This window comes from Antechinus flavipes, chromosome 3, assembly GCF_016432865.1.
Source record: "Antechinus flavipes isolate AdamAnt ecotype Samford, QLD, Australia chromosome 3, AdamAnt_v2, whole genome shotgun sequence".
Classification (NCBI taxonomy): domain Eukaryota; kingdom Metazoa; phylum Chordata; class Mammalia; order Dasyuromorphia; family Dasyuridae; genus Antechinus; species Antechinus flavipes.
Genome location: NC_067400.1, coordinates 339586769 through 339611679, shown reverse-complemented (window position 1 = coordinate 339611679; position 24911 = coordinate 339586769). Strand labels below are relative to the sequence as shown.

The 24911-nt window shown below is 37.6% G+C and overlaps 1 protein-coding gene across 1 annotated transcript in view; it reads left to right on the top strand.

Annotated features, from left to right (window-relative positions):
- Positions 1-24911, top strand: part of MYO7B (myosin VIIB) — a 113373-nt gene that overhangs the window by 44550 nt on the left and 43912 nt on the right. The window contains 8 exon segments of the mRNA XM_051990624.1: positions 1716-1800; positions 5958-6176; positions 8588-8767; positions 9550-9759; positions 10526-10696; positions 18082-18159; positions 21460-21587; positions 23767-23893. Coding sequence (XP_051846584.1) covers positions 1716-1800; positions 5958-6176; positions 8588-8767; positions 9550-9759; positions 10526-10696; positions 18082-18159; positions 21460-21587; positions 23767-23893 — 1198 coding nt within the window.

The following is a 24911-nucleotide window of genomic DNA, read 5'->3' as shown; positions in this document are numbered from 1 at the left end:
GATATCATTGTGTAGCTCAACGTGGGGCAGAATAGGTATCTCTAGCCTCTTCAAGGGAGAGTTTAAATCCTCCCAGAAAGAGAAGCAGAATGTTGGTCCTAGAGGATACTCTGAACTCCTTAAAGAGAGGGGGTATTGGGCTATAATTATATCTATATTTTCCCTTAAGTATTGAGAAAAATATTTTAATTGTTAATTAAGTTTAATTAATATTGTTAATGTAGGGGATGTTATTTTCAGCCTCAATATAACTCCTGATTGTTGCTTCGTTAAATGAGGTAAAAACAGGACCCCAAGCTTTATATTTAAGGCTTGACTCCTTTCTCAGCAAAGTACCATTTCCACAATGAACACACCTTTAGCAATTAGTCAAGAAACCCATTAATCTAATCTGATAGCAAAACAAATTAGAGAAAGCATACAAAGCAGAATATAGAACAGACAATGAGGGAGGGAAGAGTTCTCCCATTGGAAGAGGGGTAACTCATTTCAGCCTAGAGAGAGAGAGAGAGTCCCAGGTGTCACCCAACATGAAATTCCCCAAGCCTCTAATGTAGCAAGCTGGGGACAGGGCATGCTGGAGAGTGACAGCTCCCCTCAGCTCTTCCTAGGGTCTTTCCTTTAGTAATCTGAAGTGGGATTGTCCTTGTCCATCTTCTCCTTTGAAGCTGGAAATGAGACATATCCAAAGTGTTTATAAGCCTGAAAAGACCCATGAGCTTAAAGGTCTGAAGAAAACTGAAGAGCTTTCTTGCACCAACTCTCCACACCCCAACCCAGATGCTCAGAAGGCATCAAAAGACTAACACTCAGGAGAGAGGGTAGAGTTGGATATATAGATCTGGAAATTATTTGGATAGAGACGATAATTAAACCCAGGGTTGCGAATGAGATCATTGAGTGAAGTAAATTAGAGGAGAGAAGAGAGAAGAAGAGGGGAGAGGAGAGGAGGGGAGAGAAGAGGAGCATGATATAGGATCTACCCAAGCTTGTAATTCATTGATATTACTTTTAAAGGTTTAGGGTTACTTTCATGCCATCATGGGGGATCAAAGTGTAGGGTCTGAATAAAGAAGGTTGTTCTATCAGCTCATAAGTGATTCCTTTCACTGTGATGAAAAAGACTAGGCAAGAACTATCTCAGATCTCATAATGTATGCTGTCTTCACATTCCCCTTGCATGAACTATTTTCCCCTTCAATCCTGCATAAGCATTCATTTTTATCTGATTTCATGTGCACAAAAATATTTGAAAGTCAGTGCAGTTTAATGGACAGAAAGCAGGAAGACGTGAATTCAAATCCTACTCTGGCATATCTTGGTTGTGTGACTCTGGGCAAGTTATTTAACTGCTTAGTAGAATGTTCTTTAGGAAATGTTCTAAAACTTTAAATTGTAAAGAAGATACTGATCTAAAACTACAAATTGCAAAGAAAGTGATTGATAGAGGGAATTTCCTTACTTACACTGATAAGATCACAAGTCTATTCTCCATCTTATTCATGCTCATGAGAGCAGAAGAATACAGAGTTGTTTTTGTTTTGTTTTGTTTTTATCAGTTATATAGCAAATGTCTACCAAGAATGGTCCTTAGATTCCTATTTCCATTAAATTAAAAAAATTTTTTTCATCTCCAAAGTTGTTGTCTCTACCTATCATACCAACATTACCAACTGCTTTGATATATATTTCCAACTGGCATTTTCTGTTTCTAGGAAGGAATTTCTGAGTCAGAAGCGAGCAGCTGTGGCTATTCAGGCAATGTGGAGAGGTTATGCTGGCAGAAAAAATTACAAGACGGTAAGAAGGCTGGTTAAGGATTCTCAGAAATCTGGGTTAAACCTTAAATAGCTCTAAAAATCCCTGGAAGGCTACTCAGGGAAAGATTGAACAGAAGATTGATAACTCCCTGAAAGTGAGCAGTTGCCTAAAACAAATTGGATTGGATTTATCTTCCACATGGAAAGGAGAATTCAGAGGACTATCCTGACATAAAAAGAGAACCTGGTTCAGAGTCAAGAAGGCCCTGCATTTCTGATAAATATTAGTTGTGGGACCCTGGTCCCTGATCCATTCAGTAACTTTAATATAAGTTGCTGGGAAAATATCATCTTACATTGTTAGAGGGAGTTTTATCACTGGGAGGTTCCTCATACCAATGAATTTAACAATTTTTTTTCCTGAAGCAATTAGGGTTGAGTGACTTGCCCAAGGTCACACAACTAGGACGTGTTGTTTCTGAGGTCAGATTTGAACTCAAGTCCTCCTGACTTTAGGGTTGGTGCTCTATCCACTGCACCACCTAGCTGCCCCAAATTTAACAACTTAAAAAAAAAAAAAAGAGTAAAGAGAATACATTTGTGGACTAGTTTCTCTACAGAAGCCAACATAATATCTGCAGTGGAAAAGAGAAATTAGCTCCCTCCAAAGTTGCCAAGACCTCCTAATCACCACATTCTATAGCTGTTCTTATGCCTCAGTGTCCTGAGCCTCTCTACTGCATTTGACACTGTTGACCATCCCTTCTTTCTGACAGTTTCTTCTAGGCACCCTTGATTTCCATGACATTGCTTTTTCTTTGTCCCATCCCTATCTTTCAAATAACTTCTGATTCTTCTTCCTCCCATCTCCAAGAGAGCGGATATGGGTAAAGCCTCTTTCATACTTTACCCTTTTCAGACTTGTAGAGACCATCTTGAGGGGCCTATTTAAAGACTGTAAATGACACAAAATTTTAAGTTGCCCACTCCCAGCTGGTAAAGGCAGGGAAATTTTGAATGGCCCATTTGCATATGAAAAGGTCAGGAAAAGCAAGAATTGGTAAAGTCATTTCCACATCAAATAGGAGATACAGATTTTTTTTTTTTTTTACAAACAAGTATTTTTTTTCTCCTTCCTATTCCTCCCTCCAAAGAAAAACAAAACCCTTGCAATAAGGGTTGTATAAATATGCATACATTTAAATATATAAGTATATTCAAGACAGATAGATAGATGGAGAGAAATAGATAGCTAAATGACACATAGGAATTTATTTTGCTTGAATATATGTAGATAGATAGAGATATCATCTCTCTTTATATAAAAGTATTTCTACATAACCCTTATCTACCTTAAATCTCTACATGTATATATCTATATTTATATATAGATATATATCTGCTTCTGTCTTTCTCCCTCTTTCTATCTCTATTTCTGTTTGGATCTCTGTCTCTGTCCCTCTCTATCTCTGTCTATCTTATATCTCTGTTTCTGTCTGCGTCTGTCTCTCTTTCTGTCTTATTTCTGCATATTTAGCCTATCAAAGTAGCTGCCCCTGCTTGGTATCCATCCAGCTGCTGAACAGGATCGTGGAGAGGAGTTGAGTTCAAGGGTTCTTAGCTAATACCCTGTTCTCTAGATGACAAGACCTAGAGCTGAAATTCCTACAGGTTCTAAGATGTGGGCTCTAGTTCCTTCTGAAAGCTCATAGCAAGACCCTAGGATGGGGAATTAACTGAGCCCAAAGTTTGAGACTTTGGTAACAATAGCCAAGCAGTACAACAGCAGTCAATGCCCTTCTCCCATTCTCTTCTCAACCCTATTTCAATCCCTTGTCATCTCTCACCCAAATACCGCAATAGCCTTTGAAATGTGCTTTTTGTCTCAAATCTAATTCCACTCCAATCTTCCAAATAGCTAAATTAAGTTTCCTAAAATACAAATCTGGTTATGTCAATTCCCTATTCAAAAACCTCCATAAAAGGGAGTCCATAAAATATAAATTCCTCTGGCATTAAAGACCTTCACAGTCTGCCCCAAACCCCTTCCAACCTTAGTCTATACATAATCTGCCCTTTTTACTGTTACTCATTCACAGCGTTCCATGTCCTATCTCCATGTCTTTCTAACATTTGTTCCTCATACTCCCTCACTGCCTCTGAGAAACTAGGAATTCTTTGAGTCTCAGCTCAAAAACGTCATTTCACAAAAATTTCCTGATTTCCTCTAACTCTTAGTACTTTCCCCCATTCACAGTTACCTTCTATTTATTTTGGCTATACCTATATATGAACATGTTATCTTCTCTGATAAAATGTTACTACATGAAGCAGGAACTGTATCTTTGTGTCTGCAGTGCCTGATACTTAATAAATGCTTGGTGAATGATTGATGAATGCCTATCAATATAGCTAAATGGGGCAGTTGGTGGTGTGTGCCCAGCTTCTAACACTGTGGTTCTCAACTTTATATGGGGTCTTGTAAATAAATGCAGGTATCACAAAATTATGACTTATTATTTTTTATCAGTAAATGTTTGATTTGTATACCTATTTTATATACTCAGGATCACAAAAATTTCTCAGATGAAAAATTTAAGAAACCCTCGTGTAGTAGATAATGTGTTGGACCTGAAGTCAGGAAGACTCATATTCCTGTGTTTAAATATGGCTTCAGACACTTACTTCCTATGTGATCTTGGGCAAATCACTTAACCCTGTTTGCCTCAGTTTCCTCATCTGTAAAATGAACTGGAAAAGGAAATGGCAATTTTCTTTGCCAAGAAAATCCCATATGTGTAACAAAGAATCAAACACAACTAAAATTACTGAACAACAACAACCAAAAAATCTAAATATCTCCCTCTCAAATCTCCCCTCAGCACCAATCTCAACTTCCTAACTATGTGCAAGTCATGACCTCTGAACTATTTTCTCCCCCAAATCTACTATTCTTCCTAACATTCTTGTTTTCATTGTTGATACAACCATCTTCCAATCCCCTAGACTAAAAACCCTAAAAATATTTACCTCTTTCTTTTTCCTTTTTTAGTATAGTCAATAATATTCCAAGTTCTATCAAATTTATTTCTACCACCTCTCTCACATCCATTACCCTTCTTCACCTGCCTGCTGTATTGCTCTTTGCCTCCATTCTAATCTCTAGCCTTCACACTACTGTCAAATTGATCTTTTTAATGAACAACTCTCTTCAAAAATGTTTGATAACTTCCTTTTAACTAAAAGAGGGGCCACAAAGTCCTTGCTCTGATATTAATTTTCCACCCATAATTTGTCTTCCTTCTTTTCACATTCTCTATGTCAACCAATCTAATTGCTAACAGTTTCTCATTTTGTCCTTCCCTCTCTCATTTCTCTGCATTTGTGCATACCATTCCCTCATCTCTGGAAGAGACTCAGTATCTCTGTCTTTTGAAATATTTTCTTTCTTTCAAGGCCTAGCCTACATAGTACTTTCTTTCTTAGGCTTCCCTGAGTCTCCCAATTGTAAGAGTTCCTTTCCATTACAATCTTTTTGTTGCTCAGTTTGACTTTTCCTTACTTACTTATTTCATTCAGAATCCAATACTTTTATTGCATGTATTTGTATACAAGCATCATTCACTTACTAAACTCTATATCCTCTGAGAGTAGGAGCTGCACTATTTTCCATCTAATTCCCAGAATCTAGCAAAATACCATGTACACAGTTAATTCTTAAGAAATAATTGCTTTAATTAACAAGTTTATCTTCCTTTGTATGTTTCAATTCAATATCTAAATTTTAGGTAATTCAAGTCAGGTTTTAGTCTTGGGCCTTAGATACTTTCATAATAAAAGAACTTTTCCCCAGATATGAAATACACAACTATGAAATTCAGATATAACTTGCAAAATCCCAATATGAGTTCCTTTATTAAGAATCATGAATGGATTACAATATAAGCATAAGCTATGAGCTAAAATAACAGTTTCCGTATTTGTTTCTTGTTTAATAAAAAGAATATATGAGTTGGATTAGAAATTTTCAGAGGTCTTGTCTAACTTTAAGGTTCTATGATTCTGTCATCATCTGGAAAACAGGTTCCTTTCTGATTCTCCTGTTATTTTACTTAATTTTTTTCAAAATTTCCATATGGCTCTGCCTTAACCAATAGATACCACCTTCCCATTAATGTTATCTCTTGCCCTCCACAGATACTTTTGGGCTTTGAACGGCTACAGGCTATCATTCGAAGGCACCAATTGGTAAAACAATACAATGCCACACGGGCCAAAGTTATTCAGTTCCAGGCCCTTTGCCGAGGCTATCTGATTCGGCGGAAGATTGCAGAGAAGAAGCAGGCAGTGGTAGTGCTCCAGGCACATACAAGGGGAATGATTGCCCGCCAGGGCTGCATGAAGAGAAAAAAACAGGTAGGACTTGAAGTCCAAATCCAGGGATGTTACATTTCAATGATATAGGTAAGGACTAGAGTGATAAAATAGGCGCAAGGGTGATGATTGGTGTGAGTCAGGTAAAAGAAGGAGAACAGCTATAAAATGGAATCATCAGAATCTCCTTAGTACTACCTTCTGAACCAATCATATGCCTCAGAAGTGCATAGTTTATACAACTCTCTTTTTTTTAATTCTTCCTTGTATGTATAAATGTTTATTGATATTTATCAAATTCATGGTAAAAAATAAAAACAAAACCAAAAAAGTATAACTTCCTAGAGCTGTGTACCCTCATGTCAACAGATTAAAAATATATTCTGGTGTCTTGTGTCTGTGACAAACAAAAAACATTGGGTTGGATTATAGCTGACCATTAGTCATATTGAACCTTTGATGACTCGAATACCCTATCTCTGTCTGCTTGAATCTTCATCTTTTTGTGGGCTTGTAAGCAAAAACAGAGAAAAGATAGAGAAATGAGGTTAGAGATTTGCATAAGAAGTGGAGCAATTCCAATAGACTTGTGATGGAGAGAGCCATCTGCATCCAGAAAGAGGGCTGTTGGGACTGAATGTGGATCAAAACCTAATATTTTCACCTTTTTTGTTATTTGTTTGCTTTTTGTTTTCTTCCTCATTTTTTCTCCTTTTTGATCTGAGTTTTCTTGTATAGCAGGATAAATGTGGAAATATGTATAGAAAATTGTACATGCTTAACATATATTAGATTACTTGCTGTCTAGGGGAGGGGTGGAAGAAAGGGAAGAGAAAAATTTGGAACACTAGGTTTTCCAAGGGTAAATGTTGAAAACTATCTTTGCATATATTTTGAAAATAAAAAGCTATTATTAGAAAATAAGAAACGGAGTTAGAGCCAGATGGAAAGACAAAGGGAAGGCAAAGAAATATGTTTCAACAGAAAGCCCAGAGAACCATATTTTCTAGATCTATAGTAATTCCATTCAATTCAACAAGATAGCATCACATAATGAAGAAAAAGATAGCCTCAAAGCCAGAGAGAACTGGGTTCCAGTCCCAACTATGACATTTAGTGACTGTGATGGTAAGAAAGTCATTTAAATTCTCAGAACTCAAGGCAATTATCTAAGACTGTAAGTTAACAAGAAGATGCCAATTCATATGGATAGAGAGAGTTTCTTCATCTGGAAGTTCCCTACACCAATAAAATCAGAGGTCCACTTCCCATCATCTAATACTTATAGTCCAGATACTATCTCACAGGATTGTTATGAGAATCAAATGACATATTGTATGTAAAGTGCTTTGCAAACCTTGAAGCACTATAGAAAAATCAGTGACCAATAGAATGTAAACTCCTCTTGTGCAGGGATGTCTTTGTATTCCCAGCACATAGCATCATGTCTGGCATGTAGTAGGTGTTTAATAAATTCTCGTGGATTGATGTGGATTCCTAAGGGAATACAAAAGCATAGAGGCCATTACCTTGGTCCTTGAGGGATTTGTAGTATGGTTGAAAAGTTAAGATATTCACATGTGAAAGAATTTGGTAATATGGGACATTATGTGACCATGAGTTATATGGTACTAGCAATAAGCATCATAGTGATTTGAAGATATTAAAGATTATTTTGGATTGCAGCTTCAGGGAAGAGTTCATGGAGGAGGTGGACTTTCTGAACAACTTGAAAGGATGGATAGAATTTGGATCTCTTAAAGAACCTAATTATTAGGATACTATACAATCTTTGCAATAAGGGTGCCTTGAAGACAGTGTACAGATTTATGTGATTGGCAGCCAAATCATTTGGTTCCTAGATGAATTGGAACATCTGGGCAGTCTAAACTTTTGACCCCTTTCCCATAGCACCAGAATAGAGCTGAGGCAGAGAAGTTTGGTTTAGAGGAGGAAGAACACCTAAGACTGATTGTCAGGTTACAGAAGGCAAAGGAAGAAGCCAGTCAACTCTAAAAGGGGTGGGATAAGCTCTTGTGGTTGACTGTGGTCTCTGTCCTGCCTCAGGAAACATAATGAAGCCAAATCTTTGTCCATGGGCCTGCATAACAACCCTATAAGGGAGGAATGGTAGGTGTTATCCCCATTTTAAAGAAGAAGAAACTGAGTTAGAAACACAAAGTAGTCTGTCTAAGTATACATCTTGAGCAGCAAGGCCAGGACCATGTTTTTCATATTTGTAAAGTCAGTGCCTTTTCTATGTAGCACTACTCTTCTCTTAAGAATAAGCCAGTAATCAGATATCTTTCAGCTCTGTCCTTCTCAAGTGGTCTGAATTAATGAAATTTTACCTGAATTCCTGGCCTTCTAATTGTAGCTCAGTCCATTTAGTACCCAATGGTCTTGCCCACTTGCCCGCTTATCAGTAACGCGCGCCTTTGATTTATGAGTAGGAACATCTGGCTGTCCTGGAGAAAGAAGAAGACAATAGTAAGGACCAGATGGACCAGCTTGCCAGGAATCGCCATTCAATCTATGACCCTATTAACGATACTGAAATGGTTGAGAAAGTGTTCGGCTTCCTCCCAATGATCATAGGTGGCCAGAAAGGCCAGGCACCACAGGGATTTGAGGTAAGTTCAGCCCATTCAGTTGAATGTCTATTCTCTACCCAGCCTTCTTCTAGGTGTGGTAAAAATACAGGAAAAGAAAACATCATTCCCGCCCTCAAAAAACTTATTGTCCAGTTGCAAAGACACATTCCCATACACATACATACACATGCATACACACACAAAACTGAAGACTTGTATAAAGCCTTAAATAGCAAAGAGAAGAAGGAGAAGTTATTGACAGACTAAGTGCTATAAGAAGATTAGGGAAGAAGCAAGAAAAAGGGAGGGAGGGAAATCCAGAGAGTGACAAAATGTGAAAGTGTCCATTTGAGGAGTATGTTCCTATCTATCCAAGATCATTTGTTCAACAAAGCAAGTAAGATATAGACAGAGCTGCAAGAAAGGACTGGGGGAAATGAGGAACAATAGTTCTCAGATACTTCAAGTAGAATGGAGATACAGAAAGGGAGAATTCTACTAGGAATGCACACAGTAGTTCAATCACTCCTGTTAAATGATAGTCTGTCAGTCTGATCTTGAAGCTGTTTATTTGTCTTCCACTTTCTTAAATTGTGCTTTGTGACCTCATATGATCAGGTCTCATATGAATGTGGAGGTCAAAAAATATGGGGATCATAAAAATGTGGGGGGTTATAATTTATTATCAGTAAAAGTTTTATTTGTATACCTATTTTATATACCTATATACACAGAGTCACGTACAAATTTCTCAGGCAAAAAGGGGTTGTGAGTGTAGAAATTTTAAGAAGCTCTTGTCTTTTTCTGACTGTTCCCACCAGGATCTGGAAACAACTACTCAAAAATTGACTGAGGTAGACTTAGATACCATCCCTATGTCAGTGGAATCTGAGGAAGACACGGATGACCTGGATGAATACACTTTCCCCAGATTTGCTGCTACTTATTTCCAGAAGGCTGCTTCCCACACACACATTCGCCGGCCCCTCTACTACCCATTGCTTTACCATGAGGATGATGAAGATTTCAAGGTACCTTGTATCCAGACCTTTCCTTCCTCAAAGTAGCTAAGGTCACACTCTCTCCTTCCAGATACAGAGGAGGAAGAGGAGGAGAAAGAGGAAGAGGATGAAAGAAGAGGGGAAGAGGGGGAAGAGAAAGAGGAGCAACTCTGGTTCTAAATGGGTGCAGGGAGAGAGAAAATTGTGGTCCCTATAGCCCTGCATCCAGTCTCAGACAGGAATGCTAACAAATCTTGCCTTTCTCTGAGGCTCCTGTTCCTTTTGTTGCTACTCACTCTCCTCAAGGAATAGGATAGTACAGTCTCCTTCATGCTATTTTCTTAGATCTCCAAAGCAGACCCAGATACTGCCTTAGTGAGTGGTGGAAAGTTCTTTTCCTTTTCACAGAAAAGAACATCATAGGTATCCTATTCCTTTAATGGTCCCAGTCCCTAACCAACTTCCAGAAAAATGAGTTGGTAGAATCAGGAGTTAAAAGTTCTCTGGTTTCTGACTACCCCAAAACTATGTCTATATGTGTGGCTACAACAGAAGAAGGAGGCACAGTGTCTGACATATAGTAGGTATTTAATAAGTTATTTATTGAATTGAATTGAATGTCTCCTCTACATGTGTTGGGTGACTAGATGTATATATAAGTAGATGTTTGTGCATAAGCCTATATATATATACATGTGCATATCCTAAAGTAGGAAGGGTCTGTTCACAAACAGTGGTCCCCACATCTAAGGTGAATCATTCTTGTCTCTGTTTCTCTGTGTCTCCTCTTCCCTAGGCTGCTCTAATTGTATGGAAGATTATCCTTCGATTCATGGGTGAATTCCCCGAGCCACAGCTATTTGCCAAAAGCAGCCACCTCCAACACACATCAGTAACAAGACAAATCAAAGACACTCTGGGCAAGAAGAACACTGCCCAGTTTCTGACAGAGAGCATGTCAGAGAAGGTGAGGAAGGGGAAATCTGAGCCCATTAATTAAAGGCAGGAAACTGGCACTTCTGATCATCCTCACTCCAGCAAATTTCAATCCCTGATGACCAAAAAATAAAATGAAAATAATTTATTTTTTTTAAGCTTTTTATTTTCAAAACATATGCATGGATAATTTTTCAACATTGACCCCTTGCATACAAATGTTTCAGCAAATGATTTATTTGAATGCTAGGGGTAATTAGTAAGAATGTTCAGCACTCACTCTATTATGTTTCTTAATGGAAAGCAGTGGCCAAATTAATCATGGCTGGTTGCCCAATGGTTAAAGCACATGCCACGAGTCATAAGATTGGAAAGGAACTTTATAGGTCAGTGAATTCAATTTTGTCTTTTTACAAATGGTACAGCAAAGTGGTATGGTGAATAGAGTCCTAGGTCTGGAGACAGAAAAACCTGAAGTCACATCTGGCCTTAGATATTTACAAACTATATTATCTTAAGTAATTTACTTAAATCTCCATTTGCCTCAGTTTCCTCAAGTGTAAAATGGGTAAAATAATAGCACCCACTTTACAGAATTGAATTGATAATCAAATGGTATTAATATTTATAAAATGCTTAGCATAATGTCTGGTATATATTTAGCTTTATATAAGTGTTAGCCAATATTATTACAAAACTGGGGCCTGTAAAACATAAGGGAATTGCCTAAAGTCACACAGGTAATAAATACATAGCCAAAGTGAGGCTGATCCCCATTAGCTCTATAATCATATACAGGGTATCCCCAAAGTCTTAATGCAGGTTTAACCTTCAATAACTTTTGGGATACTTTGTATTTTAAGACATTGACCCAGTAGGGGATGCTTTAGTTCTGATGAGAAGTTTTCTCTTCTAATTGCTTGCATTTTTATGCCCCTTGATTATTCTTAAAGTTTTCTCAGCTCAAATTTCTTAGATAGATCCCTGATTTCCATGCATTTCAATTAATTTGCACAAAGGAAAACCTACATTCTACAATCATGAGCTGGTCCCTGACCACAAACTCTAATTATGACTAATCCCCAACCTTAGCCACCAGATGACTACAAACTGGCTTCCTAATTCTGGCCACAGAATCTATTTTATAATCTCTAGCCAACTGACTCCCTAACCATGGCAGTGACACAAATGTGTATGCTTGATGAGTAGAGATACAAAGAGTGTGTGGATGCCTGATCCGAACCCTTGTTCTCACTGGCGAGGACCTGATTTATAGTGCTCATCCTTTGTAGAGTAGATGTGAGAAAAGCCAGAAATAGATCCTGCCTCCTGGGCCTGAGTCATATGACTATCACCACAAAGCTGGCTTTGCAGGGCACTGGTACCCATTATGTTCTTATTTTAACCTTAAAAATTGGGCCATATGCCATCAAAAAGCCAATACAAGCAGCTCTGATTTAGGAATTTGACAGAGAGGAGGATATTCAGGAGTCCTTAATTTGGTTCAGTGAGGACTTGATCAATGATTTGGGCAGATATCCCTGGAAGAGACCTAATCTTAATTGACCTGAGAGCACTTAAGTGGATATAACCTATTAAGTAGTGGATAGCTAATCTACAAGCATCTCTAATATCATTTGGACATGGTTACTATCTTCAAATATTTAAAAGGCTACCACATTGTTCTGCAGGTACCTAAAGTAAAGAGCTAGGAAGAATGGGAAGAAGAGAAAAATGGATTTCTGCTCAATATAAGGAAGAACTTTCTAATAGTTCAAGCTGCTGAAAAATGTAATAAACTATTTTAGGAAGTAGTAAGTTTCCTTTAATTGAGGATTTCATGCAGAGGTTGAATGACAACTTATTGGATATTGCATACAGAATTCATAATTTGGATAAGGTTTTGACAACATCATCTAAGGCCCTTTCCCAATCTATCTGATTCTGTGAAGAGATGGTAACATTCATACATAAAAATGTTACTAATGAATCTATCTGAATGACAAAACCCCATTCTTCTATTCAATAACTAACATTCAAAAAGAGATGTAAATGAGGCAGGAGACAGCAAATTCCTAGAATCTGAGAGAGAAAAAGATTAGAATTAGATGTATATAATCAATAGTCATCTGCATTCAGATGACAGTTGAACCCACAAAGGCTTGTGCTATCACTAAGATAGTAAGGAAATAATGCAAAAAGATGAGGTCTCAGGCCAGAGCTTTGAAGAACAATTGTGCTTAGGATTAGATATGAGTGAAGAACAAACACAAGAAGATATAGTGAGAAAAGAGAGTATGGAAACCAAGGGAGGGGTATTCAGGGAGACAATGGTCATCAAGGTCAGAAAAGGAAGAAGAGGATTGAGAAAAAGTTATTAGATTTAACAACAGAGAGAGTATTTTTAGTAAAATGGTAGGAAAAGAAGGCCAATTACAAAGAGTGAATGTGAAGAATAAATGGCAAGAAAATAGTAGCAGTGAGTGTTGAAAGTATAACTTTCTTAGAGTTCAGTAATAAAAGAGAATAGAGATAAAGAGAATGAGAATGTGAGATGATGTCCAGATTAAGGGAAGGTTTTTATTTGAGTCTTATTAGGCAGTGGGGGAGAAGCTAGTCCTTAGGGAAAGAGATGGAAAGAGATAAAGAAACAAGGAGAGAGAAAATTGCACAAAGGGAAAAATGAACTTGGAGTTACAAAGCTGGATCCTATGACCTATAAAAGACAGAGAGAAAGAAACATCCAAGGAAGACAGAAATCAAGAGATTAGTCTTAGAAAGGTGAAGGACCTATTTCTTTTTTTGCAAACTGGAACAAGAGGATGGATGAAGAAACAGAGAAATTTTGAGATAAGCAATAAAGAGTGAACTCACAATGAATGGCCTGGTTTTTTCTAGTGAAATAGGAAGCAAAGGCCTCTGCTCAGATGGAACAGTAGAGATGATGTTGAGACTTCAGAAAAGAAAAGTGGCTTAACCACTGGAGGAAGTCTAACAGTCAGTCAGGTGAATAAAGAAATTACCACTCAGCCAGTGAGGACTCATGTGAAATAAAATGGAACCAGTCAGCAGGAATTTATATCTTCTTCTAGCAGTGTTCAGTGGCTCTGGAATAGGAGCAGACAAAGTAGTTGGAAGAAGTGATACATACTTGACAATTTTTGGATACTGGACAGTAAAAGAGTAAAGGAAGGAAGACAACACCTTGTTGAACTAGATGATGAGGGGATCATGTATTCTTAAGCTGGTTGAACTTTTTAAAAAAGTTTGGATAACTATATTTCAGCATAACTGTTTTCCTTTGAAATACTATATGTTTTAATTTATGCATTTAAACCATTTTTCTGAGATGGTGTCCACAAGCATTAAAAAATTTCCAAAGGAGTCCATAACACAAAGAAGGTTACATACCCATGAACTGTGGGGAAAAAAGAAAATTAGATCAGAACAAGAGTGAGGTATTTGGAGAAGAGAATGGGATGGGGCTGTAATTAGAAGATCCCTGAGTCCAAATCTAAGTCTACGAGCATGTGTATAATTTTATATCATTCAAAATATAAAATCGGTACTTTTAATCCTAACAGCAGGGCAAAGCCTCATTTATTCATTCAGTGGGCATTTATTGAACATCTGATATGAGCAAAGTTTTCTGCTTGGAGAGTAGATAGGAAGGAGATATACAAAAATGTTAAGACATAGATCCCCTTGGGAAATTTATAGCCTAGTTGGAGAAAGAAGAGAGAAATGGAAGGAGTAATATGGTCAAGGCAAAAACTAAAAGTAGGTTTAGGAAGAATGTGTCAGTGGGAGAGATGGGAGTTCAGAGAAGAGAATTTCAGAGTTCAAGAGATTAAAATGGATTTTTGTGCCAAGATGGCAGAGTAAGGAAGAAATCTTCTGATACCCTCCAAAATCCCCTCCAACCAACTAGAAAACCATCTCAAAATTGTTCTAGGAGCAGGAAAGCACTTTACCAGCACTGTAGAAAAGGTCTATCTCACTTGGGTGGGAGGGGAGTGAGGTCCAAGAGAGCAGCAGCAGTCACTACCACTAACCTCACAGCAGGGAGTCTGGTGCAAAACTCTAAATTTGGGGTCATCCACCAGTGAGGTCTTATCTTCTGCAAACCAGCATCCCTCTTGTTAAGCAGTAAGGACCCATCCCAATGACCCTACCCCCATCATAAACCTAATAGCAAGGCCCCCTTGCTGACCTACTGAAATCTGGTCTTAGAGCTAGCCAAGAGTGAGACCCCCTCAACCCTGAGACCTATTGAACAAAGAGATTTTGTTTCTATAATATCCCACAGTAGAGCCCTACCCCAGTACCAGGGCCAGCTACCAGAAATACTCTTACCACAGTATCCCAGCAGAAAGTCCCAGCTCCTGGAGCAGGCCAATAGCTAAACCCCACACCCAAAGGAGGCAAGCAGGGAGGCCCCACTCCCCAATACAAGCCAGAAGGAAAACCTACTTTTCAGGGTAAACAAGCAGCTAAGCCCTAATGCCCAGTGAAAGTCAGAATTCCAGAACAAAAAGCTTGGGAAAATGTAGAATCAGAGACTAACTCTCACATAAAAACACCAAGACACCAAAACAAGCAAAACAAAACAAAGAGCTTGACTATAGAAAAGAACCTATTTATACAAAAATATTGATAGCACATTTTTTGTAACTAAGAATTGGAAATTAGATGCCTTTCAATTGGAGGATGGCTAAACAAGCTATGGTATATGATTGTAATGGAATATTATTGTGCTATTAGAAATGACAAGCAGGATGATACAGAAGTAATATCATGACCAAAGGTATGGAGGCAAGAAAGTGGGTGTTTTAAAAGTAGAAAATTATAAAGATTGGATAGAGAACATTATTTATGTAGTCCATGAAATGGTGTGATTAAGGGATAAGAATGGAAAGATACATTTGGGCTACATTAAACAAAGATTTGGAAGCTAAGGAGTACTTCATCCTGTAGGAAACAGGAACCTTACTTGCATATTTAGAGGATGTTAGTGCTAGAAGGTCTGTCTTTAGAAGTCATGTAATCTAACCCTTTCATTTTATATATAAAATAACTATATAAAGAAACTAACTTACTATGGCCAGGCTCAGCACGATATAAACACAATTTGTTAAGCATTTCCTGTGTTCCAGGCTCTGTGCTAAATGCTAGGGATACAGAAGAAAAGCAACAACCTTCACTATTTTCAAGGAGCTCACATATGAGGAAGATTATATATATGTGTAAATACATATACATACATACACATATCAGTACACACAACAAAACCCTTAAAGGTAGCCTTAAAGGAGAAAGCACTAGTGAATCTAGGGACTACAAAAGGCCTTTTGGAGAAGATGGTGCTGGAGTAGAGTCTTGAAGGAAGCCATTGATTATTTTATTCAAAGAATTGGAAATGAAAAGAGAAAGTATTCTAGGAATGGGAGAAAACTATTTCAAGAGCAGAGATGTGTGAAAAATAATAGGCAAGTTCGATGGCTAAGCCATAGAATTCATGAAAACTGGAAAAATAGGAAGAGACTGAGTTGTAAGGAGCTTTAAGGGACAAACAGGAGTTAGGTTCTTTATCTTGGAGATAATAGAGAAGTACTGGAGCTTATTGAAGTGGGAAGTGACAGACAGATCTATGCTTCAAAAAAATCACTTTGGCAGTTGAATGGTGGATGGTTTGAAGCAGAGAAGGATTTGAGGCAAAGAGTCCAATTAGAAGACTAATAGTCTAAGAGCAGCTAGGTGACACAGTGGATAGAGCAGCACAGTGGATAGACCTAAATTCAAATCCAATCTTAGACTGTAGGACTCCATGCAAGTTATTTAATCCTGTTTTTGTCTCAGTTTCCTTATCTGTAAAATGAGCTGGAGAAGAAAATGGCAAACCACTCCTGTATCTTTGCCAAGAAAACCCTAAATGGGGTCACAAAGAGTCTGACATGACTAAACAACAAAACCAGTGCTCTAGAAGAGAGGTAATTAATGAAGGTAAAAGAGTGAAGATTGATTTTCTAGTTACTAATGAAATATCAAAGGGATGAAGGATTCTAGGGATGATGGTAAAGTTCATCATTGAAATGACTTACTATGGATTTCAACCTGGGTAGAAACTTAGAACATCCTCTAGGTTTAGGATATGATTGATGAACTGAGAGAATAGGAAGACTGAAGGTCACAATGAATATATGCAACAGGTCCAGTAGATGGGAGAGAGAGGAAGAAATGGAAGGTGAGGCAGTTGTGTACATAATGAAGGAAGCTCTGAGTTCAAGATCTTAAGCATGGAGCAGTTTCAACTGATGGTGAGGTCCAAGTTGTATCCATACAATAGTGGGTGCTGTAATGAAGATAATTAATGATGAAGAACTCTTAAACTTCAATAGTTGATGAACTATTAGCACAAACGTTGAATTTATAGAGGGTAATGAAGAGAGATGTAATGAAGAGTCTTCAGCAGATGAAAATGATTGTACTCTCTTATTTGTTTCCCTTTGTAATCAACAGTAAATACTTATGAGATGACTGGTCAGTATTATCAGTTTGTAGCCTGTGTTTTATATGTGCATGTATGTACATGTGGATGTAGCTGTTTGAAGATATGCTAAGATAATCAGTCTGTGAATAGACTAGTAGATGCAATAAAACACCCATCCTATGCTATACTATACAACAATACAACACCAAATGTCCCCATCTGCAGAACACTATGACAGGTGCTAGAAGAAATATAGAATTTAGAAAAGTCATGAATCCTTTCCTCTCAGGGCTTACAGTCTAAAAAAAAATGAGAATCCATATAAGTTACATAATAAGAGTTTTAAAAAACAGTTTTATGTGAAGTCTAATGGTCCAAGGAGGACTGGTTATTACTGCTAGGGGGAGCATGAGATCAAAAAGGCTTTCTGGAAGAAATGGTATCTGTACTGGTTTTTTTTTTATTTCAATAGTATTTTATTTTTCTACATACATGTAAAGATAGTTTTCAACATTCATTTTTGTAAGACTTTGTGTTCCAAATTTTTCTCCCTTCCTCCCCAAGACAGCAAGCAATCTGATACAGGTTACATATGTTACACTGGATTTTAAAAGATATAAAGAATTCAAGAGATGCAGTCTACAACTTAAGAGACAGCAAACCTGAGATTTTGATGCCAATGATACAATCTTCCAACTACTGAAACTAAACAGCTAATAGAGCAGGAAGTGCTTGTGGGATTTAAAAAAAAAAAAAAAAAAAAAACAACTTTATATTGCCCAGTAAACTTTGCAAGTTTCTAAGCTTACCTCTCTGGTTTCTTTCACACAATCAGATTCCATTTCTTTTTCCCCCACTTTCTTTTCCCCTCCCAAGCCTATGCACCTCTTTTATCCTTAAGCTTCCTTCTTTTGTCTCTTATTCAGAATTCTACTTGGAGGAACAAAAGCAACAGAGACATTTCCTCCATGAAGCTCAAGCGTTCATCCAGATTGACAGGAGAGGTAAGAGCTATAAAATTTGGCTATGCCCCATTCTACAGCTTCCTAGTTATTCAGAGAAGTTCTCCCTGATGTATTTGTGGGTAGTGTGAATGAAGTGGAAAGAGCATGAAAATAAACCTCCCTTCTGTTATTGTTCTGCTCTGTGATTTGGGGTAATTCACTTTATTTCTCTAGGTCTCAGTTTTTTCATCTGTAAGATAGGAATGCTTCTGTTTAATAAAGAAAGTTAGAATTTTTTCCAGATGCTTTGGATTTAAATTCACATTATTTTGTATGTTGCTCTGCCCCTTCCTACTCTTTTGCCTAATTCCAAAAAGAAAGAAAAGAAAAAAGAATCTAATTATATCTTCTGAATAGCAGGTCTTTACTACCAAATTTTTCAGAGACCAGAGGATGGGGTAAAAACAATATGTGAGATAGGATAGACAAAAAAATAGGCAAATCATAGAATAGATAAATCATGTGGATTAAGGAGATGAAAAGACTTGAGATCCACAAAGATAATTTTGTACTGGGGTGGGGGGAATTGACAGGAAGCTTTGGAAAGGATATTCTATTCCATTCAATAAATATTTATTGAATCCCTACTGTGAGTCTAGATCTGGGTGAGGCACTGCAAGGACTCCTGAGAAATGTAAAACACAGTCCCCATTCTCAAGATGTTTAGAGTTTAATAGAGGAAACTAGACTATTGTGTAGTTGAAGAACAATGTCAGGCAGTATATGATAGATGTCTAATGGGGGATCAAGGAATGCTTAGAAGAGCTCAAAGAAATGAGACTACTATGTCTGGAGTAATAATAAAAACTCAGATGTAGGTAGTGTTTTCTGGATATAAATTTGATTTAGATGTCTCATTTGTGTTCTAAGTATTCTTTACAAGCATCTGGCCTCCCTGGAGCATCTCTGAAGTCAGCCTGATCTTTGAGGGTTAGACAGATTTTTAGCTACACAAAGCTAGATTCAAATAGTATTAGTAAATGGTAAATAATAATCCACAAAGGATAGGATTTGAATAATAATTTACCATAATGTTAAGGCACTTTGGAATCCAAGGATTTGGATTTGCTTTGTAGTCTGTTCACTTACTTTTAAATATATTTTGTTTTAATCAGTCAAAATCTGCCTTCTAAATGTTCCCCCCTAGAAACACACACACACACACACACACACACACACACACACACACACACATGTGTGCACACACATGCATGCACATGGGAGCATGTGTATGCATGTATATATGAGTAGGGGTAGAGGGAGAGCTAGATGGCACAGCTGGGCCTGGAGTCAGGTAGACCGGAGTTCAAATCTGGCCTCAGATACTTACTGGCTATGTGACCCTGGGCAAGTCACTTTACTCAGTTTTTGCCTCAGTTTTATCATCTATAAAATGAGTTGAAGGAAATGGTAAACTGCTTTAGTATTTTTTGCCAAGAAAATGGAATAAAAAAGAATCAGAAATGACGAAAACAAAATTTGTGTATATGTATAGTCAATCAAAGCTCAAAAGAAACCTCCACACTGGTCATGTCCAGAAAAATTTTCCTCATTCTGAATTTTGAATCTTTTACCTCTCTATGAAGAGGTAGGTTGCATGTTTCATTATTAGTTCTTTGGAACTATGGTTAGTCATTACTCTGATTCAGTGCAATAGTATTTATTGCATTATGTATGTATATATGAATAAATATGAATATTTATACACTGTAATTTGTTCATCCATTCCCCAATTTAAGGGCACAGCCTAAGATTTTCATTCCTTACCATCTCAAAAAAAAGCTCCACTTCTTCCCCCACTCCACCCATATATTTCTTTCTCCCTATCTTTCTATTCTTTTCTTAAAATAATACATAATAGAATTGCTCCCAGACTTTGTGTAATTGTTTTACCTCTATGACCCTTAATGATAATAAGGAAGGGAGGAAAGGAGAAAGGAAGGAAGGGAGGAAGGGAGGAAGGGAGGGAGGGAGGGAAGGGAGGGAAGGGAAAGGAGGAAGGGGGAGAAGGAAAAAAGGAGGGAGGAAAAGAGAAAAGGGGGAAAAAAGGGAGGAAGGGAGAGAGGGAGGGGGAGGAAGGAAGGAAGGAAGGAAAAGTTAAGAATAGAAAAAAAGAATAAATGTGGGGTTAAGGTGGAATGTGACATAAAGGTAAGGGGCAGTAACAGTGAATAAAGAATAGCAAACACAGTTAGAACTATGGGTGCAGGTCAGGAAGAAGTAAAAGATAAAGTTAGAGAGAGAGGATGAGAGTCCAGATTGCAATAGTCCACACGTACTCAGGGACTATAGAAAGAATAGTATCTGGTATCAGATTGACTCGAGGACCTTTCCAGATGAAGCAGGGGAAAGTAGGGCCACCCCATTTAGAATCCTCATTTAGAGAGACAAGTACCATGCTAACTTTAGAAACTGAATCAGATTGGTTTGGGAAGTCTTTGTAGAGAACTGACTCTCACAGATTTTTAACCATACCTAGTTAGCCAAGAAATTGGGATTTTTCTGTATTTGCTCTCCTTTCCCTGGATATAAAAAATGAGGTAACCTTCCCCTTACTGTCTCTAGTCCCAGATTTATTTTCCCTCATAATAAAAAAAAAAAAAGAAAACCACAAAAATCTTCATCCCCACAGTTCTCTGGATACAGCAACTTTGTCTTGGGGAGAAAATTCTCCAAAAGAAGTTTTCTCTCAGCTTCTTCCTCTTTCTCCCATTTCTTTCCCCCTTTTCTTTTCTTTTTTTAATAGCTTTTTATTTAGAAGTTATATTCATGGGTAATTTTTCAGCATTGACAATTGCCAAACCTTTTGTTCCAATTTTTCCCTTCCTTCCCCCACCCCCTCCCCAGATGGCGGGTTGACCAATACATATTACATATGTTAAAGTATAAATTAAATACAATATAAGTATACATGTCCAAACAGTTATTTTGCTGCACAAAAAGAATCAGACTCTGAAATAGTGTACATTTAATCTGTGAAGGAGATAAAAAATGCAAGTGGACAAAAATATAGAGATTGGGAATTTTATGTAATGGTTCATAGTCATCTCCCAGAGTTCTTTTGCTGGGTGTAGCTGATTCAATTCATTCCTGCTCTATTGGAACTGATTTGGTTCATCTCATTGCTGGAGATGGCCACGTCCATCAGAATTGATCATCATATAGTATCATTGTTGAGGTATGTAATGATCTCCTGGTCCTGATCATTTCACTCAGCATCAGTTCATATAAGTCTCTCCAGGCCTCTCTGAAATCATCCTGTTTTTTTCCCCCACTTCTTACCCTTTCCCTGGGTTTTAGGTGGCAAGCAAGCTGAGCATCGGAGAGGAAGCCTTTGAGGAAGAAAGTCCTATCATAGAAAGACCTATGTCCAACCTAGAAAAAGTACACTTCATCATCAGAAATGCCATCCAAAGACCCAACATCAGGTTAGTGACCTTCAAGTTTTTCTCCTTAGCTCTATCAAATGCTGGACTCCTGTTCCAAACCTGACAGCATCTTTCTGCGTCCTATAGCTATTATCCTTTGGTTCTTTGTCTTTGCTCTACCTACCTAACCTTTAGATGTGCTACTGAGACCTGTCTGTATAGTCTGGGAGAGTGGATGGTAAAATTTTTCATGAGCATTTATATTTCAAAATCAAGCAAGCCAAATCACAGCTCATTTTGTTTTGTTGATTATCTAGATTCAAAAACGTGAAGGAGGAAATGTTCATGATGCAGATTAAGCTTCAAAGTGTGTTATAGACACATTTTATTTTCAGAGAATTGGTTGTTAAACAGTTATCAAAATATCTTCCTCTGTTCCCATGTTTCCTGATATCTAAATATTTATAACAAATATTTTTATAACAAAATGCCTATATTTGCTTTGTTTTGCACACTCTGATACATAAAAAAATCCCACCTTTAAGGCAGCTATGTGGTATGGTGAATAAACATTAAACTGAGAAACAAAAAGAACTGAATTTTAATCCTGCCTCAAGTATTGATTAATTGTGTGATCCTGGGAAAGTTGCATCCTGTCATAGAAATAATTAAATCCTCTACCATATGGGTTATAGTGATGATGACATTAAATAGCACACATAAAGCATTTTGCAAACCTTAAAATGCTATAAAAATCCAAACTATAGTTATAGTTGGTTTCCAGAACAGAAGAATTAAGGAGGTGGTTATCACAGAAGGATCCTTCACTTTAGGGAAGGATTCCCTGTTTGGTCTCTTAAAATAACTAACTTCCCATGGGAATTTAATATAAAATTTACTTTGAAGAATTTTGATTTCCACAAAGCTTACAGGAAGTACAACTGGGACTCAGAAAAGCTCCTACTTAATTACAAAAAGTTTCCAAAGAATAAGTAAAACTCAGAACATTATTAGGCCCATTTCTATAGCTCCAGGGATTAGAATTAAGTACAAGATATAGGGAGGCAGATTTCAGCTCAATATAAAAAGGAACTTTCCATTAGTTAAGAAATGTGCCTCAATGAAACAGGCTGTCTTGTAAAATAACAACCTCCCCCATTAATTGTGAATGTTTTATGAAAACTTAACTGTCCCTCTAGTAGAAATTCTCATGCTAGATAGGATTATGGCTCAAATAAGCTCTTAGGATCTAAGCTGCTGTGAAGTTATGAATTCTAGGTAAGCTAGAAGACTTAGTCAATACCTTGGTTATTTATTGACCTTATTGAGTTCATAGATCTAGATCATAGTTTTGTGCTAGAAGGGTTAGAAGCATCAAGTGCAATCCTGTTATTTCACAGTAAAGAGAACAGAGGCATAGGGAAATTAAACAACCACAAATAAATTAGCATAAATGACTCCCCCAGGTTAATTAGCTATGAAACATAATGATCTGAAGGATTAGGATCTGAGATAAGCATATTTTTGCTGTGGAGAAGGGGTTAGCAAAATTGTAGAACGTGGCGCATTTTTTGAAAAGAATTTGTTTTGAAGGGATTCTTATGATGAAGGGTCCTGGGCAGTTTGAGCACTGGAAAGAAAGACAGACAGAATGAGAGAGAGAGAGAGACAGAGAGAGAGAGAGAGACAGAAAGGGGGGGAGGAAGGAAAGAGAAGGGGGAGGGGAAGAGGAAGAGGGAGGAAGAAGGGAGGGAGACAAGAAACAGACACAGACACAGAGACAGAGATAGAGACAGAGACAGAGTTGAGGGCCAGAAAAAGGATGTTAAAAGTAGACAAATATAGTAGGTGACAAAGATTTCAAACATAAATCTTAGAGGATACCATTTCTATCCTCTACCTCCACCTCTTCTTTCATTCTCTTTATTGTCCTTAACTTTATCATCTTCAGAATCATCTCTGCCATTAAACTCTCTTTGTGACCTTAGGAAAGTTACTTCCTCCCCAATCTGAGACTCAGTTTCCTCATTTATAAAATGAATAGACTGGACCATTCTAATTTCTCAGATCTCTACTTTCACTAAAATAAGTGATTTTATTTCTTCCTGAAATTCCGTTGAGCTTTTATGTCTTCAGCTATAAATGAACTCATGCCAGGTGGTCTTTCATATTCTGTGACATGATATCCTCACCCAGCATTTTACCAGCTCCATGCCCACTGCTTGTGTCCCTCTTATAGAGATGAGATCTACTGCCAAATCTGCAAGCAGCTGTCTGAGAATTACAACAGGAACAGTTTTGCAAGAGGATGGATTCTACTGTGTCTTTGCATTGGCTGTTTCCCTCCTTCAGAGAAGTTTATAAAGGTACAATTTCCAGGCCTCTTAGGCAGCAGGGAAGATAGCTTTGGCCTTAGGGGGAGCCCAAGACTCTGGAATTACTTGTACCATATAGTGTAGTAGACATGAAAAATGGTTTGTAATGAGAGAAATCCTAGTTCTATTCCATAGTTCCTATGTGATCCTGAACAAATTATGTTCCCCCTTTGGGCCTCAGTTCTCTCATCTATAGTTTGAGAGGCTTTCTAAGACGACATCTAATTTTAAATTTCACATTCCTATGACTGACAGGACTCCATAAATTCCACCAGGAGACTGTAATCAGCCTTGGGGCCCAGATGGGAATAACTTGGAATCATTGCTATTTAGCTGACTTAGAGGGGAAGAAAGGGACTAAAGCAGTGAAAATTCATTTAAATATTATAGAATATAATTAAGAAGATAACTTGACTGATTTCCCTCTCTCTTTTCCCCATCCTCCCAAAAAGAATCACAGAATGATCTAAAAATGAGAATCGGCATATTTTGGAAAGCTTGGACCAGGGATCCATAGACACCACCTATAAACCCATCAGGGCTTTGCTATAAACTGGATAAAATATTCAAACTCTCTGGACTTTGGTTTCCTACTCAATTAAATAGGATAGTCCTATCAGGGCTGACTATCTCATGGGATCATTGTGAAGATAAAACTACAAATGGGAAAGCACTTTTGTTGTTGTTCAGTCATACACCTATGTGACTCATTGTTACCTTGCAGACCATAGCCCACCAGTGCTGCCCATGGGCTTTTCTTGGCAAAGATACTGGAGTGGTTTGCCAGTTCCTTCTCCAGTGCATTAAGATAAACAGAGCTTAGATGACTTGACTTTGTCAGCTCTTCCTGACTCCAGGTCACTGAGCCATCTAGCTGCCTTTAAGTATTCCAAAAATGTCCAATCTAAGTTACTTGGAGGTTGTCTAATTTTTGGTTAGCTAGGTTACATGGTAGAGAAAAGCTTGGAGTCAAGAAGACCTGAGTTCAGATCTAGCCTCAGATATTTAC